The sequence below is a fragment of the Onthophagus taurus genome, chromosome 10 (assembly GCF_036711975.1).
Source record: "Onthophagus taurus isolate NC chromosome 10, IU_Otau_3.0, whole genome shotgun sequence".
NCBI lineage: Eukaryota > Metazoa > Arthropoda > Insecta > Coleoptera > Scarabaeidae > Onthophagus > Onthophagus taurus.
Genome location: NC_091975.1, coordinates 11,063,170 through 11,078,258, shown reverse-complemented (window position 1 = coordinate 11,078,258; position 15,089 = coordinate 11,063,170). Strand labels below are relative to the sequence as shown.

Below are 15,089 nucleotides of genomic sequence, written 5' to 3'. Positions count from 1 at the left end.
TTCGTTACTCCAACACAATTTTAGCAAAAGTTATGAATTTTTATAACACTAAATGTCAAAATTTGAAGCGATTTTGGACGCTTGTTGATTTAACCATCTAAAAAAATTTATATCAAGATTTGATGCAATATCGTATTTTTTATTTAAATCTACACTATTTTTAGTATAATTCCTAAAAATTTCGTTACTCCAACTCGAGTTTAGTAAAAGTTATGAATTTCTATAACATTAAATGTCATAATTTTAAGTGATTTTGGACAGTCTTTGATTTAATCACATAAATCAAATTTGTTTCAAGTTTTGAAGCAATTTAGTATTTTTTATTTAAATCTATACTCTTTTTAGTATAACTCTTAAAAATTTCGTTACTCCAACTCCATTTTAGCAAAAGTTATGAATTTTTATGACATTAAATGTCATAATTTTAAGTGATTTTGGACAGTCTTTGATTTAATCACATAAATCAAATTTATTTCAAAATTTGAAGCAATTTAGTATTTTTTATTTAAATCTAGACTCTTTTTACATAACTCTTAAAAATTTCGTTACTCCAGTTCGATTTTAGCAGAAGTTATGAATTTTTATAACATTGAATGTCATAATTTGAACTGATTTTGGACACTTGTTGATTTAACCATCTAAACCAAATTTATTTCAAGATTTGAAGCAATATCGTATTTTTCATTTAAATCTAGACTCTTTCTAGCATAACTCTTAAAAATTTCGTTACTCCAACACAATTTTAACAAAAGTTATGAATTTTTATAACATTAAATGTCATAATTTGAAGTGATTTTGGACACATGTTGATTTAACTATCTAAACTAAGTTTATTTTAAGATTTGAAGCAACATCGTATTTTTTATTTAAATCTACACTATTTTTAGTATAACTCTTAAAAATTTCGTTACTCCAACACAATTTTAGCAAAAGTTATGAATTTTTATAACATTAAATGTCATAATTTGAAGTGATTTTGGACACTTGTTGATTTAACCATCTAAACTAAGTTTATTTTAAGATTTGAAGCAACATCGTATTTTTTATTTAAATCTACACTATTTTTAGTATAACTCTTAAAAATTTCGTTACTCCAACACAATTTTAGCAAAAGTTATGAATTTTTATAACATTAAATGTCATAATTTGAAGTGATTTTGGACACTTGTTGATTTAACCATCTAAACTAAGTTTATTTTAAGATTTGAAGCAACATCGTATTTTTTATTTAAATCTACACTATTTTTAGTATAATTCCTAAAAATTTCGTTACTCCAACTCGATTTTAGCAAAAGTTATGAATTTCTATAACATTAAATGTCATAATTTTAAGTGATTTTGGACAGTCTTTGATTTAATCACATAAATCAAATTTATTTCAGAATTTGAAGCAATTTAGTATTTTTCATTTAAATCTAGACTCTTTCTAGCATAACTCTTAAAAATTTCGTTACTCCAACACAATTTTAGCAAAAGTTATGAATTTTTATAACATTAAATGTCATAATTTGAAGTGATTTTGGACACATGTTGATTTAACTATCTAAACTAAGTTTATTTTAAGATTTGAAGCAACATCGTATTTTTTATTTAAATCTACACTATTTTTAGTATAACTCTTAAAAATTTCGTTACTCCAACACAATTTTAGCAAAAGTTATGAATTTTTATAACATTAAATGTCATAATTTGAAGTGATATTGGACACTTGTTGATTTAACCCCCTAAACCAAATTTATTTCAAGATTTGAAGCAAAATCGTATTTTTTATTTGAATCTACACTATTTTTAGTATAATTCCTAAAAATTTCGTTAGTTCAACGCGATTTTAGCAAAGGTTATGAATTTCTATAACATTAAATGTCATAATTTTAAGTGATTTTGGACAGTCTTTGATTTAATCACATAAATCAAATTTATTTCAGAATTTGAAGCAATTTAGTATTTTTCATTTAAATCTAGACTCTTTCTAGCATAACTCTTAAAAATTTCGTTACTCCAACACAATTTTAGCAAAAGTTATGAATTTTTATAACATTAAATGTCATAATTTGAAGTGATTTTGGACACATGTTGATTTAACCATCTAAACTAAGTTTATTTTAAGATTTGAAGCAACATCGTATTTTTTATTTAAATCTACACTATTTTTAGTATAACTCTTAAAAATTTCGTTACTCCAACACAATTTTAGCAAAAGTTATGAATTTTTATAACATTAAATGTCATAATTTGAAGTGATATTGGACACTTGTTGATTTAACCACCTAAACCAAATTTATTTCAAGATTTGAAGCAAAATCGTATTTTTTATTTGAATCTACACTATTTTTAGTATAATTCCTAAAAATTTCGTTAGTTCAACGCGATTTTAGCAAAGGTTATGAATTTCTATAACATTAAATGTCATAATTTTAAGTGATTTTGGACAGTCTTTGATATAATCACATAAACCAAATTTATTTCAAGATTTGAAGCAATTTAGTATTTTTTATTTAAATCTACACTCTTTTTAGTATAACTCTTAAAAATTTCGTTACTCCAACTCGATTTTAGTAAAAGTTATGAATTTCTATAACATTAAACGTCATAATTTTAAGTGATTTTGGACAGTCTTTGATTTAATCACATAAATTAAATTTATTTCAAAATTTAAAGCAATTTAGTATTTTTTATTTAAATCTACACTCTTTTTAGTATAACTCTTAAAAATTTCGTTACTCCAACACAATTTTAGCAAAAGTTATGAATTTTTATAACATTAAATGTCATAATTTGAACTGATTTTTGACTTGTTGATTTAACTATCTAAACCAAATTTATTTCAAGATTTGAAGCAACATCGTATTTTTTATTTAAATCTACAGTATTTTTAGTATACTTCCTAAAAATTTCGTTGCTCCAACTCGATTTTAGCAAAAGTTATGAATTTCTATAACATTAAATGTCATAATTTTAAGTGATTTTGGACAGTCTTTGATTTAATCACATAAATCAAATTTATTTCAAAATTTGAAGCAATTTAGTATTTTTTATTTAAATTTACACTCTTTTTAGCATAACTCTTAAAAATTTCGTTACTTCAACATAATTTTAGCAAAAGTTATGAATTTTTATATCATTAAATATCATAATTTTAAATGATTTTGGACAGTCTTTGATTTAATCACATAAATCAAATTTATTTCAAGATATGAAGCAATTTAGTATTTTTTATTTAAATCTACACTCTTTTTAGTATAAATCTTAAAAATTTCGTTACTCCAACACAATTTTAGCAAAAGTTATGAATTTTTATAACATTAAATGTCATAATTTGAAGTGATTTTGGACAGTCTTTGATTTAATCACATAAATCAAATTTATTTCAAGATTTGAAGCAATTTAGTATTTTTTATTTAAATCTACACTCTTTTTAGTATAACTCTTAAAAATTTCGTTACTCCAACTCAATTTTAGCAAAAGTTATGAATTTTTATAACAATAAATGTCATAATTTGAAGTGATTTTGGACACTTGTTGATTTAACTATCTAAACCAAATTTATTTCAAGATTTGATGCAATATCGTATTTTTTATTTAAATCTACACTATTTTTAGTATAATTCCTAAAAATTTCGTTACTCCAACTCGATTTTAGCAAAAGTTATGAATTTCTATAACATTAAATGTCATAATTTTAAGTGATTTTGGACAGTCTTTGATTTAATCACATAAATCAAATTTATTTCAAATTTTGAAGCAATTTAGTATTTTTTATTTAAATCTACACTATTTTTAGTATAACTCTTAAAAATTTCGTTACTCCAACTCGATTTTAGCAAAAGTTATGAATTGTTATAACATTAAATGTCATAATTTGAAGTGATTTTGGACACTTATTGATTTAACCGTCTAAACCAAATTTATTTCAAGATTTGAAGCAACATCGTATTTTTTATTTAAATCTACACTATTTTTAGTATAATTTCTAAAAATTTCGTTATTCCAACTCGATTTTAGTAAAAGTTATGAATTTTTATAACATTAAATGTCATAATTTTAAGTGATTTTAGACAGTCTTTGATTTAATCACATAAATCAAATTTATTTCAAGATGTGAAGCAATTTAGTATTTTTTATTTAAATCTACACTCTTTTTAGTATAACTCTTAAAAATTTCGTTACTCCAACTCGATTTTAGCAAAAGTTATGAATTTTTATAACATTAAATGTCATAATTTTAAGTGATTTTGAACAGTCCTTTATTTAATCACATAAATTAAATTTATTTCAAGATTTGAAGCAATTTAGCATTTTTTATTTAAATGTACACTCTTTTTAGCGTAACTCTTAAAAATTTCGTTACTCCAATACAATTTTAGCAAAAGTTATGAATTTTTATAACATTAAAAGTCATAATTTGAAGTGATTGAAGTGATTTAACCATCTAAACCAAATTTATTTCAAGATATGAAGCAACATCGTATTTTTTATTTAAATCTACACTATTTTTAGTATAATTCCTAAAAATTTCGTCACTCCAACTCGATTTTAGTAAAAGTTATGAATTTCTATAACATTAAATGTCATAATTTTAAGTGATTTTGGATTAGATTTAATTACATAAATCAAATTTATTTCAAGATATAAAGCAATTTAGTATTTTTTATTTAAATCTACACTCTTTTTAGTATAACTCTTAAAAATGTCGTTACTCCAACACAATTTTAGCAAAAGTTATGAATTTTTATAACATTAAATGTCATAATTTGAAGTGATTTAACCATCTAAACCAAATTTATTTCAAGATTTGAAGCAAAATCGTATTTTTTATTTAAATCTAAACCATTTTTAGTATAAGTCCTAAAAATTTCGTTACTCCAACTCGATTTTAGCAAAAGTTATGAATTTCTATAACATTAAATGACATAATTTTAAGTGGTTTTGGTTCAATTTTTCGTGATTTCAAAACTAAAATGATTGTGTCAGAACTTAATAATGCCACTTCTTGATCGATTGGTGAGAAAATGATTCGAAATAAGTAAACCAATCGATTCCATCAAGTCGCAATCCCCATTTATAACTGTGAATCCGTACGTGTTACACTTTATTATGGCACAGAATGATGATTGACGTTGTCGTCGATAGATAAATAATAGATTCGACGACTCGCTCTTATTAATAATAAACCATAAGCGGACGCAATTATAACTGTACCAAGGATTCAAACCGCGAAGGAAAACTTTTTCCTCATATACGCCGGTTCCCACCGGGTGACACGGTTAACTCGCGAAAATCTCTTTAAACCGCTTGAGGTTAATGAATTATTATTATAAATATAATAATAAATAGCTTAAATAATAATTTTTTACCTGATTATTTTCTTTTTTTCTTTTTTTGATGAATTAAGTTGTGATTATATTATTTTTCATCGGATTCACAGAGAGTTTGTACCGTTTCGAACTTGAATTACGCACTTGAATTATGATGTTTTACGCTTGATGGTAAATTTCGATGAGCTTCTTAGCTCTGAAGGAGAGATGTAGTACTGGAGTCTTCGGGTTTTGGAAGCACGTCTTATAAAGCGTCTCCCACCGAAGACTTTGTTGAACGGGTCATGAAATAACGGCATAGAGTGTCTTCCAGTATAAAATATACAACAATACTTCAATATTAACTCATTTTATTTATTATTATTTTATTATAACCAAAAAATTATTAAGTTAATAAAAATTTATTAACTTAATGATGGTTTAATAATTGATTTTTTTGTTTTCACTCATTTAACACCTTACATAACGTCACCTATATGCACCATCATCATCTTCGTTTCATCTCTTATATCTCCATATAAAGAGGAGACCGCAAAAACTCCATCCGGAGCCGTTTTCAATCAACAGCGTGCAACAAAAAAAATCATCTCGCTTCTACTTATACTTACTTTCGGTTCTTCTCCTTCATTAAACCCTAATGAGAAATGACGCAAACGTTTTTGGTGCATTGAAATGTCAAAAGCTTCTTCATCTTAAATCGTTATCGTAGAATTATTTTGCGTTTCGATTTGCGATCGATTTTACGTGCTTTGAATTTGGGGGTTAAATTTATACTGTGTTTACGTGTCATGTTGGAACTTGTCCAGAGCGGACGGGTCGTGTACGAGGAGGATGTGGCACGGAAAAATTTTTGTCGCACGAAGACTGCGAGGACTACGACGACGACCTGCGGTTTTAAATTGGTTTTAGGCCGAACGTGTCTTGGTCTTTAAAGTGTTACGCGAGGGAAAAAAATTGTTGTAATTGTCTAAGAAAATTGCACTTGCAGAAAATTGTTCTTAAAGAAATTGCTTTCAGGAAATTCTCAACCGGAAATTATCGCAAAGAAATTATTAAGGGGGAAATACATTATTATTTTCATAAAAATTAACTTATAACTATTTGGAGCTTTCATATATCGTTATGAAATTATCAGCTTTTATAATACAAATTATAAGCTTTCTAATAAAAAAAGCGGTTTTTCAAAAAATAAATTAGTTTTTGAGATATCAAGTTTTAGACATTGGTTTACTCAATTATATTCACTCATCTTTAAAAAAATCATAATAAATCGGAGCTTTCATAAATCGTTATGAAATTATCAGCATTTGTAGTACAAATTATAATCTTTCCAACGCATAAAACGGTTTTTCAAAAAACAATTTAGTTTTTAAGATATTAAGTTTTAAACATTTTCTCAATTTTCAGTTTACATTTTTATATTCACTCATTTTCAAAAAATCATAATAAATCGAAACTTCCATAAATCATTATGAAATTATTACCATTAATAATACAAATTGTAAGCTTTTCAATAAATGAAATAATTTTTCAAAAAAAAAATTTTGTTTTTGAGTTATTAATTATTATACATCGATTTGCACAATTATACTAACTGATTTTCAAAAAATCATAATAAATTGGAGCTTTCATAAATCGTTATGAAACTATCAGCGTTTGTAGTACAAATAATAAGCTTTTCAATGAAAGAAACGATTTTTGAAAAAACAAATTAGTTTTTTAGATATTAACTTTTAGATATTGGTTTACTCAATTATATTCGCTCATTTTCAAAAAATCATAATAAATCGGAGCTTTCATAAATCGTTATGAAATTATCAGCGTATGTAATACAAATTATAAGCTTTCTAATGCATAAAACGGGTTTTCAAAAAACAAATTAGTTTTTAAGATATTAAGTTTTAAACATTTTCTCAATTTTCAATTTACATTTTTATATTCACTCATTTTCAAAAAATCAAAATAAATCGGAGCTTCCATAAATCATTATGAAATTGTTACCATTAGTGATACAAATTATAAGCTTTCCAATAAAAGAAACAGTTTTTCAAAAAAAATATTAGTTTTTGAGATATTAATTATTATACATCGATTTACACAATTATACTAACTGATCTTCAAAAAATCATAATAAATTGGAGCTTTCATAAATCGTTATGAAACTATCAGCATTTGTAGTAGAAATAATAAGCTTTGCAATGAAAGAAAAAATTTTTGAAAAAACAAATTAGTTTTTCAGATATTAACTTTTAAATATTGGTTTACTCAATTATATTCAATCATTTTCAAAAAATCATAATAAATTGGAGCTTTCATAAATCGGTATGAAATTATCAGCGTTTGTAATACAAATTATAAGCTTTCTAAAGCATGAAACGGTTTTTCAAAAAACAATTTAATTTTTGAGATATAAAGTTTTAAACTATAAAGTTTTCAAAAAATCATAATACATCGGAGCTTCCATAAATCATTATGAAATTATTACCATTAGTAACACAAATTATAAGCTATTCAATAAATGATAATTTTTCAAAAAAAAAATTAGTTTTTGAAATATTAATTATAATACATCGATTTATACAATTATATTAACTGATTTTCAAAAAATCGTAATAAATCGGAGCTTAAATAAATCATTATGAAATTATTACCATTAGTAATACAAATTATAAGCTTTTCAATAAATGAAATAATTTTTCAAAAAAAGATTTAGTTTTTGAGATATTAATTATAATACATCGATTTACACAATTATATTAACTGATTTTCAAAAAATCGTAATAAATTGGAGCTTTTATAAATCGCTATGAAACTATCAGCATTTGTAGTACAAATAATAAGCTTTGCAATGAAAGAAACGATTTTTGAAAAAACTAATTAGTTTTTGAGATATTAACTTTTAGATATTGGTTTACTCAATTATATTCCTCATCTTCAAAAAATCATAATAAACCGGAGCTTTCATAAATCGTTATGATATTATCAGCGTTTGTAATACAAATTATAATCTCTCCAACGCATAAAACGGTTTTTCAAAAAAAATTTAATTTTTGAGATATTAATTATAATACATCGATTTACACAATTATATTAACTGATTTTCAAAAAATCGTAATAAATTGGAGCTTTCATATATCGCTATGAAATTATCAGCATTTGTGGTACAAATAATAAGCTTTGCAATGAAAGAAACGATTTTTGAAAAAACAAATTAGTTTTTCAGATATTAACTTTTAGATATTGGTTTACTCAATTATATTCACTCATCTTGAAAAAATCATAATAAATCAGAGTTTTCATAAATCGTTATGAAATTATCAGCGTTTGTAATACAAATTATAATCTTTCCAACGCATAAAACGGCTTTTCAAAAAACAATTTAGTTTTTGAGATATTAAGTTTTAAACATTTTCTCAATTTTTAGTTTACATTTTTATATTCACTCATTTTCAAAAAATCATAATAAATCGGAGCTTCCATAAATCATTATGATATTATTACCATTAGTAATACAAATTATAAGCTTTTCAATAAATGAAATAATTTTTCAAAAAAATATTTAGTTTTTGAGATATTAATTATAATACATCGATTTACACAATTATATTAACTGATTTTCAAAAAATCGTAATAAATTGGAGCTTTCATAAATCGTTATGAAACTATTAGCATTTGTAGTACAAATAATAAGCTTTGCAATGAAAGAAACGATTTTTGAAAAAACAAATTAGTTTTTGAGATATTAACTTTTAGATATTGGTTTACTCAATTATATTCACTCATCTTCAAAAGATCATAATAAATCGGAGCTTTCATAAATCGTTATGAAATTATCAGCGTTTGTAATACAAATTATAATACGATACCTTCCAAGATTTTATCTTTATTGTTGATGTTGAATAATATAACGTATGTTATAGCGCTGGTTAACACTTCTTCGTAACGATTAACGATTTGCTGGCTTTTGTTGTAACGAATTATTTATTAATTATAACGAAGGTACAACACGACTCAAAACGACGCTCTTACAAAAATCTTATTGATTAGTGACGCGCTTGTTGTCAACAACAACGAAAACAAAACAAAAACTTCTTATTGCTATGATTCTTGACAAATCGGAAAACTAATTTAAATACAAATAAAAAATGCAAAAATGTGTATAAACAAGATACAAATTACAACATGCCCCCCGCCTTGAAAGGACTGCCTTTCAAAAAAAAAAAAAAATTAGTGAGTATATGGGAGGGGGGAGCGCTAAAGAAAACATATTATAACAAATTATTTGATTGTCTATATCTAATAGACAATCACCTAAGGTAACAATAACAAAAAAAGTAAATAATATCAAAATTAGTACTAATTTGTCATTGGAAGCGGGCAAAGTTTATTGGTTGGTCGCTTGATAATCCCGTTGGTGGTGCGTACGGTAGCAACTCTTGCAATACCATCGGATCCAGGGTGTAGAGCGATAACGTGACCATATAACCACTTCAATGTTGGTAAGTTGTCATCCTTTACTACAACCAATTCATCAATTTTAAGATTCTCTGTTTTAGTTGACCACTTGGAACGGCGTTGGAGTTCCGAAATGTATTCCTTTGACCAACGCTTCCAAAAGTCTTGCTGAATTCGTTGCGTATATTGATAGTGGGACAGCCGATTTAACTTGACGTGATCCAGGCTTGGATCTGGTGGGGCCGAAAGCGTTCTCCCAATTAAGAAATGCGCAGGAGTTAAGGGTGTTAAATCATTGGGATCCGTGGACAAGGGTGACAAAGGGCGAGAATTTAGGATAGCTTCAATTTGAATCAACAGCGTATAAAATTGTTCAAAGGTAAGTATTACATTGCCAACGACCCGCTTTAAATGATATTTGGTTGCTTTAACGCCTGCCTCCCATAAACCGCCGAAATGAGGCGAATTAGGGGGAATGAATGACCAATTAATCGACTCATTCTCAATCACATCGGTTAATTGATTGGAACCTTGTAGGAACGTTCCTAACTCGTGAAGCTCGCGATTCGCGCCGACGAAATTGGTACCGTTATCCGAAAAAATCTGAGACGGCTTTCCACGGCGACCAACAAAACGCCGCAGTGCTGCAATAAAACATTCAGAAGTCAAATCCGACACCAATTCAAGGTGTATAGCACGTGTTATAAAGCATACAAATAGACAAATATAGCATTTTGAAGTTTTAGAACCGCGACCTTTCCGATCTTTCAAAAGAAACGGGCCAGCGTAATCGACGCCGGTGGTACTGAACGGAGGTGCTGGAGTAACACGTTGCGATGGTAAATCGCCCATAATAGGCTGCGACACCCGCGGTTTTACTCGAAAACAACGCATGCAATTAAAGATTACCTTTTTGGCAAGATTTCTCCCCCCAATCGGCCAATACCGATCCCGTATTGAAGCTAGTAAATGTTGCGGACCTGCATGAAGAAGTTGTACGTGTTCGTGTTCGAAGATCAACCGCGTTAACACGTATTTACTATGAAGTAGCATCGGGTGCTTTTTATCAACGTTATAAGACGAATTGCGTAATCGACCGCCTACGCGCATAATACCAGTGTGATCAAGAAATACGTTTAATTTAGTTAGTTCGTTTTTCTGCGGCAAACTGCCCTTGCCACTCAAATGATTGATTTCATCCTGAAATGAGTCTCGTTGACTACATTTGATTAGGTAAATTTGCGCTTCATTCAATTCCGAACATTTTAAAGAACCCGTTCGTTTATCAGATTTATTTGAACAATTATTAATGAACCGCAGACAATATGCTATTACACGTTGTAGCCGAAATAGGGTAGAAAAGCGCGTGAACGGAATAACGCATTCTTCAATTATAGTAGCTTTTAGAACGTTAACCTTTATTTCCGGTAAACTTTCAGAACGAAACGTTCTACGTGGCCATAACGACTCATCTTGCTTTAACCATACAGGACCACACCAATATATTGTTAAATCCGCGAGGGCTCCCGAGTCTATACCGCGTGAAACGGGGTCTGCGGGGTTGTGCTCGGTTGAAACGTAGCGCCAATCAGACGCTCTCGATAAGTCAAGAATTCGCGCAATGCGATTTCCTACGAATGTATGTAATTTACTAGGATCAGTTCCTAGCCATCCTATCAGAACACTAGAGTCCGTCCAGTACACTACTCTTTTAATTTCTAGATTTAAAGCTGCTCTAACTTTATTAACAAGATCGGTAAGTAACAAAGCACCAAGCAGTTCTAATCGCGGAACCGTAGTAGGTTTTATTGGAGCCACTCTGGATTTTGCGCATACTAATTGAACCGAACAATCATTATAAGAATTAGTAGCTCGTAAGTAAACACAAGCTCCGTATGCTTTAATTGATGCGTCTGAAAATCCATGTAGTTCAAATTCATTCGCATTTTTTAACGAAATATGACGTGGAATTTCAATGGGATTTAATAGAACTAACATGTCACGAAATTCACACCAACGTGTGTAAATTTGATTTGGAAGTGAAACATCCCAATCCAATCCCTCCTGCCAAATGTGTTGAAGGATAATTTTGGCCCTTATGATAACAGGACTCAATAACCCTAACGGATCGAAGATTTGAGCTATCTCAGAAAGAATAGATCGTTTGGTAACCCGTGTCATAGTTGTGTTTTTGCTAATGTTAAATTTAAAGACATCTTTCTGAGGATCCCACATCAGACCTAACGTACGCGTATTTTCCCTACGTCCCATGTCTATTATATCTTCCGCTCTACTATCTGATACACAACGTAATATTGCGGGATTGTTAGAAACCCATTTATGTAGCTTGAAACCGCCCGCATTCAAAGTTTGTGATACTCCGTCAATAATGTACATAACTTTCTCAACTGAATCCGCTCCCGTAAGAAGGTCGTCTACGTAAAAATGATTCTTAATAACGTTAGCAATCACTGGATCGGAGCTTTCTAAACCTAACTGCTTTAAACAGCGAGTCGCTAGGTAACTTGCTGATGCTGTACCGTAGGTAATAGTGGTTAACTCGTAAACCTCTATTGGAAGATTTTCGGAATCGCGCCATAGAATACGTTGGAACCTTAATTGTTCCGTGTTAACGAGGCATGCACGATACATTTTTTGAATATCTGATACTACAACTATGCTATATTGTCTGTACCGGACTAGAGCGCTAAATAGATCTGGTTGGATAGTAGGACCCACAACCTGCAGATCGTTAAAAGAATAACCGGTGGATGTAGGGCACGACGCGTCAAACACTACTCGTAACTTTGTGGTTGCGCTTTTTTCATTTATAACACCATGGTGGGGTATATAGTAATTATTTTTATCTGATTCCTGCGGTGATACTACCCTACGCATATGGCCTAATTCAGAGTATTCTCGCATGAATTCGCGATATTTATTACCGAATTCTGGTAATCGCTTGAATTTACGCTCCATACTTAGTAAGCGTGTTTTGGCATTGTGGTACGACTCGCCCAATTGATGAAGTTCTCCATCGATTGGAATTGTAACTATGAATCGGCCGTCATCCGTTCGCGAGGTCGTTTCTTGAAAATGTTTCTCACAGAACGCGTCAGATTTCGATAGCGAAATGGGTACGTTCACCGACTCAACTTCCCAAAAACGCGTGAGTTGTTCGTGAAGTTTTGATGACTGTGCGCTTTGAACTAAATTGCACTGGATAGAAGGCACAGCGCTTGTTTGAACCGGGCCCGAAACAATCCACCCGAACCTTGTATTTTGTATAACCGGTCCATCATCTAATTTGATTTGACCTATGCACAACAATTCCCAAAAGTAATCTGCGCCTAGCAACATATCAATACTATTTGGGTTATAAAACTCAGGATCAGCTAAGCGTAGGTGAGCAGGAATCTTTAACGAATTAACATCGATAGCGAACTGAGGCAAATTACTAGTAATTACTGGAAGGACAAGACACGTAACTTGAAGTGAAAAATTAGTACAATGCGAATGTATTTTTAGCAAACATGAACTAGAAATTGTAGATTTAGATTGAGTTATTCCCGTAACGCTGATATTTGTTTTTGTTTCAGGGAGATGCAACCTTTCGCGAAGATCTGTCGTTATGAAGCTACTTTGACTACCTGGATCTAGTAGTGCACGGAATGTGTGTTTTTTATTTCGCCGATCAAATGCATGTAAAGTGACAGTTGATAATAAAGTTTGTACAGTTGTTAATGAACTAGATGTGAGAGTTTGTAATTGTGTTGTTGGTGATTGTTGCGAATCTGAACGATTATATGTGATATGCAGAAGGGTGTGGTGTTTAGATTTACATTGTTTACATAGACCCGACCTACATTGATTAATAAAGTGACCCAATCGAAGACAATTCATACAAAGTTTCAATTTTTTTACTTGCTCTATACGTTTTTGTATGTTAAGTTGAAGAAATTCAGGGCAATGTTGAAGATTATGTTCGGCCTTGCACAAAACACATTTTATTGCATCTATCTGCCTTGAAACTACAAATGATCTAGCTTTAGTAGCTGACTGATGTTTAACTAATGATTTAGACGCCCCTTTATCTTCAAGTGATTCTAATAAATCAGCTCTACCTTTTAAGCAATCCAATAAATCGTCTAATGTGGGTTTATCAATCTGTATTTTTTGATGTTCCCATTCACGGTTTGATTCAAAATCCAATTTAGTGGAAACTAAATATACAATTAATGTGTCCCATTTATCGGTGGGTTCCTTTAATGTGTTTAATGCACGTAAATGTTTGCGAATGTTATCAATTAAAGTGCGTATTACATTCGAGTTAACGGAAGTAATTCTTTCAATTTTAAAAAGTGCCTTAATGTGATTTTGCACTAGTATTCGAGGGTTGTTATATCGACTGCAAACTAAATCCCACGCAACATCATAGTTTGTATTGGTAATTTCTAAACTCGCAATTACTTGTCGAGCTTCACCCGTTAAAGTTGATAACAAATAATGGAATTTTTGAACGTCATTCACGGCATGATTATTATGAATCAATGACTCGAAAATATCGTGAAATTCCAGCCATGATTCGCTATTTCCATTAAATTTAGGTAAATCAATTACCGGTAACTTTACGCATTGCTCCGGAGCAGGACTAACAGTGAGAGAAGAATTGCGAGAATTTTTGCTATTTGTTAATATACGTTTGGCTTCCGCAGTGCTTGCGTAAAAAGCCGTCTCAAAATTTTCTCGTTCTAACGCTTGCACCTCCCCGTCGGCGCTTACTAAATCAATGTTCTCCTGAATGATTTCGAAATCACTAATTAAATTAAGTGCACGATCGTACCGTTGTTCCAACTCAAAAACCCACGTCTGATCGAGACTACCCTTATCATCTAATTTCGATTTAGTAATAAATTTTGAAAAATTAGTTAGCTTGCCTTTGACAATGCCACGTTTTTTTATTAAAGTTTCTATTTCCGACATGATAATACGTAAAATGAACGCAACGCAATTGATTCAAATTTAAGCAAGGGAAAAGGAAATGGAAAAAAAGGATTATATGCTTACGACACGCTCAAACTTAAAGGGGGATGCTTCCGGCCCGTGGATAACGTGTCCCGACGAAGGTTCTTCCGAATTTCCTTTGAATTCCAGCTCACCAAATTTTTCCTGTTTGTGTTGCTTGGCAACCACGACTGATGATAATCTCAAAAACGACGATAATTAATTTATCCGGCTCGAAGGACCATGTTGAATAATATAACGTATGTTATAGCGCTGGTTAACACTTCTTCGTAACGATTAACGATTTGCTGGCTT

General features: G+C 29.8%; 2 protein-coding genes across 2 annotated transcripts in view; both read right to left on the bottom strand.

The window, feature by feature from the left end:
- LOC111417061 (mucin-2) overlaps positions 1–5,538 on the bottom strand; it is a 34,580-nt gene extending 29,042 nt beyond the window's left edge. Inside the window, exon 1 of the mRNA XM_071199171.1 lies at positions 5,355–5,538. The gene's annotated coding sequence lies outside the window, so the exon portion shown is untranslated. The remainder of the gene's footprint in view (positions 1–5,354) is intronic.
- Positions 5,539–9,671: 4,133 nt separating this feature from the next.
- Positions 9,672–14,753, bottom strand: LOC139431507 (uncharacterized). Its single transcript, XM_071199386.1, has one exon. It carries the CDS (start codon positions 14,751–14,753, stop codon positions 9,672–9,674), a length of 5,082 nt encoding a protein of 1,693 aa, XP_071055487.1.
- Between the last annotated feature and the right edge of the window lie 336 nt (positions 14,754–15,089).

What these genes read in the sequence shown, in the direction of transcription:
- LOC139431507 (XM_071199386.1), bottom strand. Translation starts at nt 14,753, where the DNA reads ATGTCGGAAATAGAAACTTTAATAAAAAAACGTGGCATTGTCAAAGGC.